Source organism: Pyxicephalus adspersus, chromosome 5, assembly GCF_032062135.1.
Source record: "Pyxicephalus adspersus chromosome 5, UCB_Pads_2.0, whole genome shotgun sequence".
NCBI lineage: Eukaryota > Metazoa > Chordata > Amphibia > Anura > Pyxicephalidae > Pyxicephalus > Pyxicephalus adspersus.
Window position 1 is genome coordinate 147,339,288 of NC_092862.1, and position 3,952 is coordinate 147,343,239.

The following is a 3,952-nucleotide window of genomic DNA, read 5'->3' on the forward strand; positions in this document are numbered from 1 at the left end:
GTGTGATCCCCATGTTATGTCTGTGTGATCTCTTTAGATCTGTTGATCCCTATGTTATGTCTGTGTGATCTCTAGATCTGTGATCTGTTGTCCATCTCACACAGGGACGTACGGGACGGTGTTTAAGGCTAAGAATCGGGAGACCCATGAGATTGTGGCCCTGAAGCGAGTGCGCCTGGATGATGATGATGAGGTCAGGCTCTTGGGGGAGAGGTCAGGGTGCTGGTGGGGTCTCTCCTGTACATGGTCATGTGACTGGACTGTCTCTTCTCACAGGGGGTCCCCAGTTCTGCTCTTCGTGAGATTTGTCTGCTGAAGGAGCTGAAGCACAAAAATATTGTCAGGTAATGTGGGCGGGGCAATGCGGGCTCTGCACCAATCCTGCGGATGGACGTCAATAATGGAGGGGTCCTCATAGTCACGTGACCTGATACGGACCCTATGCAGGATACAGAAGGGGTGTTGGAGCCGACTGTTTGACATGGTGGGGGGGCACCATACAGATCTCCGGATAGAATGGAAAACCCGGTGTCACCATCAGAAATCCGCTGTCCCTTCCCCTGCGCTTCACATTTCTCAGTGGCAGGTTTATTTCCGAAAGAGCTCAGAGAGGGGAGGGAGAGCCAATCACAGAGCTGCTTCTGCGTCATTTAGAGAGAACTTTGTGCAGCTTCCACCCCCCCCTCCCGAGCTCTGCACATCGTGCTGCCCCCTGGTGGCTTTATAAATGGGCCCCGAGTGGTCGTATGCGGAGCTTCCTATTGACAGATGTGGTTTGCTGTCCCCTACGTCAGCCCCGTGTAGGTTCTACCTGTCCTTTGTGCCGCATTTTGGGGTCAGCTGACCTCTAGATTTGCATTTCACCTGCCAGTGATGTAATATCGTCAGGTGTCACCTCTGGAATCGGCTGATTTGAAGTCTGATCGTCTCACCTGTCCTTGCTGCACCTACAGAGGTCCCTTATTATTAAACAGGATTTATATAGCACCAACATATTACGCAGCGCTGTACATTAAAGACAGATACAGACAGGACACAGGAGGAGGAGAGGACCCTTCCCCAAAGAGCTTACAATCTAAGAGGTGGGGCATATGGAGTGGTGGGAAGTAGTGAGGGTTAGGATACGGGTAGGTGACAGGTCGATGACTGGTCGGTGACAGTTAGGTGAGGGGTAGGTGATGGGTTGGTGACGGGTAGGTAACATGTAGGTGAGGGGTAGGTGACGGGTTGATAACGGGTAGGTGAGAAGTAGATGACAGGTCAGTGGCAGGTAGGTGAGGGGTAGGTGGCAGGTTGATGAGGGGTAGGTGACATGTAGGTGAGGGGCTGAGACAGTTAGGTGAGGGGTAGGTGACGGGTTGATGACAGGTAGGTAACGGGTAGGTGAGGGGTGGGTGGCGGGTTGATGACGGGTAGGTATCCGGTAGGTGACGGTGAGGGGTAGATGAGGAGTAGGTGAGGGGTCAGTGACGGGTAGATGGCGGGTAGGTGACAGTTTGATGAGGGGTAGGTGAGGGGTCAGTGACAAGTAGGTATCCGGTAGGTGAGGGGTTGATGACGGGTCAGTGAGGGGTAGGTGAGGAGTAAGTGACGGGTTGGTAACGTGTAGGTGAGGAGTAAGTGACGGGTTGGTAACGTGTAGGTGAGGGGTAGGTGGCGGGTCGGTGAGGAGTAGGTGAGGATTAAGTGAGGGGTCAGTGACTGGTAGGTATCCGGTAGGTGAGGGGTAGGTGACGGGTTGATGACGGGTAGGTGAGGGGTAGGTGACAGGTTCATGAGGGGTAGGTGGTTGATGAGGGGTAGGTGACAGGTTGATGCGGGGTAGGTGAGTACGATGCACAGAATCCCCCGGGTCAGGACGCCGGTGCTGATTACGGATTATTACATTCCAGGTTACATGACGTTCTGCACAGTGACAAGAAGCTGACGCTCGTCTTCGAGTACTGTGACCAGGTAGGGCTCTGATGAGGGCGTTCATCCTGTGAGATACATTTTTGTGTTTCTGGATATTTTCCTCCTGAATTCACCCCATGTGATTGGCAACACTCTAATTGTCAGCTCTTCTCCCTCTCTCAGGATCTGAAGAAATACTTTGACAGCTGCAATGGCGACCTGGACCCAGAGATTGTGAAGGTGAGACAATCGTGTGCCAGGGTAGTGCCCACCGTGTGACAGCTGCCCCCAGTGCAATGTTCTATTATTATGGTTATTATTATTATCTGTGGATTACATGCAGAGTTCTTTTATTATGGGTATTATATTATTATGGTTATTATATTATTATGGTTATTATTATTATTATGGTTATTATATTATTATGGTTATTATAATATTATGGGTATTATATTATTATGGTTATTATATTATTATGGGTATTATATTATTATTATCTGTGGATTACATGCAGTTCTGTGTGTTTGTTCTGTGCATGGCATAGCCAGGTGACCCATTAGAGTGCATGATGTGCCAATGTATTGTGACCAGTCCTGGCTGGTATCTCAGGATTCAGACATGTTGGCTGTATCTATAATATTATATCGTAGTCTGGGTGCAGGGTCTGCTGGTTGGATTTTTGTATTTAATCTCTGATTTCTCTTTCAGTCTTTCATGTACCAGCTGCTGAAAGGTCTGGCCTTCTGCCACAGCCGCAATGTCCTGCACCGAGACCTGAAGCCCCAGAATCTGCTCATAAACAGGGTGAGAGGAGACCCAGGAAGGGCAGGGGGCTACGAGAGGGGAGTGGGCAGGGGGGATGACTGGTGGGGTATAAGAAGGACAGGGGGGCCGACAGGTGGGGTGTAAGGAGGACGGGGGCCAACGGGTGGGGTATAAGAAGGACAAGGGGGATGATGGGAGGGATGTAAGGAGGGCAGGGGAGATAATGTGAGGGATGTAGGGAGGGCAGGGGAGATGATGGGAGGGATGTAAGGAGGGCAGGGGGATGATGGGAGGGATGTAGGGAGGGCAGGAGGGTTGTAAGGAGGGCAGGGGGATAATGATAGGGATGTAAGGAGGGCAGGGGAGATGATGGGAGGGATGTAAGGAGGGCAGGGGAGATGATGGGAGGGATGTAGGGGGGATGACAAGAAACGAAAAGGATGGATGGCAGAGGGATGCTAAAAGATAGAGAGAAGGGTAGTAGAGGAGTAGAATGACATAGCAGAGGGCAGAATCAAGGGCATAGGTATGGCAGAGGGAATAATGGAAGGGGGGAGGGAAGGATCTCAAGGTGTAAAAGGGATAACTGGCCTCTCTCTTTCTTTAGAATGGGGAGCTGAAATTGGCAGACTTTGGCCTGGCGAGAGCCTTCGGTATTCCAGTCCGCTGTTACTCGGCAGAGGTAAGTTGTCCTTGGTGGTGTCTTGTCTCCGCTTATTCTGTGTTTGATGCAGTTCTCTGCCTTCCCTGCAGGTGGTGACACTGTGGTATCGCCCACCTGATGTGTTGTTTGGTGCCAAACTTTATTCTACCTCAATAGACATGTGGTCAGCAGGCTGTATCTTTGCAGGTGAGGATCTGGTGCCTTGTTGCCCCCTGTAATACCCTATTACCCCTATGTTCCCACTGTGGTTGGGTGGCACTAATGGTGATTGTGTAAGCTGCAGGAATGAATGGAAAGTAAAACATTTCTTTCCTCCTTTCTTAGAGTTGGCGAACGCTGGGCGGCCGCTGTTCCCTGGGAACGATGTAGACGATCAACTCAAGAGGATCTTCCGATATCCTTACTGAGCTGCATTGTACTGATTAGTGCTCACACTGTCCCCCGCTTTCCCCTGCGCCGCTCTCCACCTGGCTCCCTCCCTCCCTCCTGCACCGCTCTCCACCTGGCTCCCTCCCTCCCTCCTGCACCGCCCTCCACATGGCTCCCTCCCTCCCTCCTGTACCGCCCTCCACATGGCTCCCTCCCTCCCTCCTGCGCCGCTCTCCACCTGGCTCCCTCCCTCCCTCCTGC

At 51.8% G+C, this 3,952-nt stretch overlaps 1 protein-coding gene across 1 annotated transcript in view; it reads left to right on the forward strand.

The window, feature by feature from the left end:
- The window catches only part of CDK5 (cyclin dependent kinase 5), a 10,710-nt gene that overhangs the window by 1,617 nt on the left and 5,141 nt on the right, over positions 1-3,952 (forward strand). Inside the window, exons 2-9 of the mRNA XM_072413132.1 lie at positions 105-193; positions 277-344; positions 1,893-1,953; positions 2,077-2,133; positions 2,602-2,697; positions 3,266-3,340; positions 3,412-3,508; positions 3,647-3,716. Coding sequence (XP_072269233.1) covers positions 105-193; positions 277-344; positions 1,893-1,953; positions 2,077-2,133; positions 2,602-2,697; positions 3,266-3,340; positions 3,412-3,508; positions 3,647-3,716 — 613 coding nt within the window. The remainder of the gene's footprint in view (positions 1-104; positions 194-276; positions 345-1,892; positions 1,954-2,076; positions 2,134-2,601; positions 2,698-3,265; positions 3,341-3,411; positions 3,509-3,646; positions 3,717-3,952) is intronic.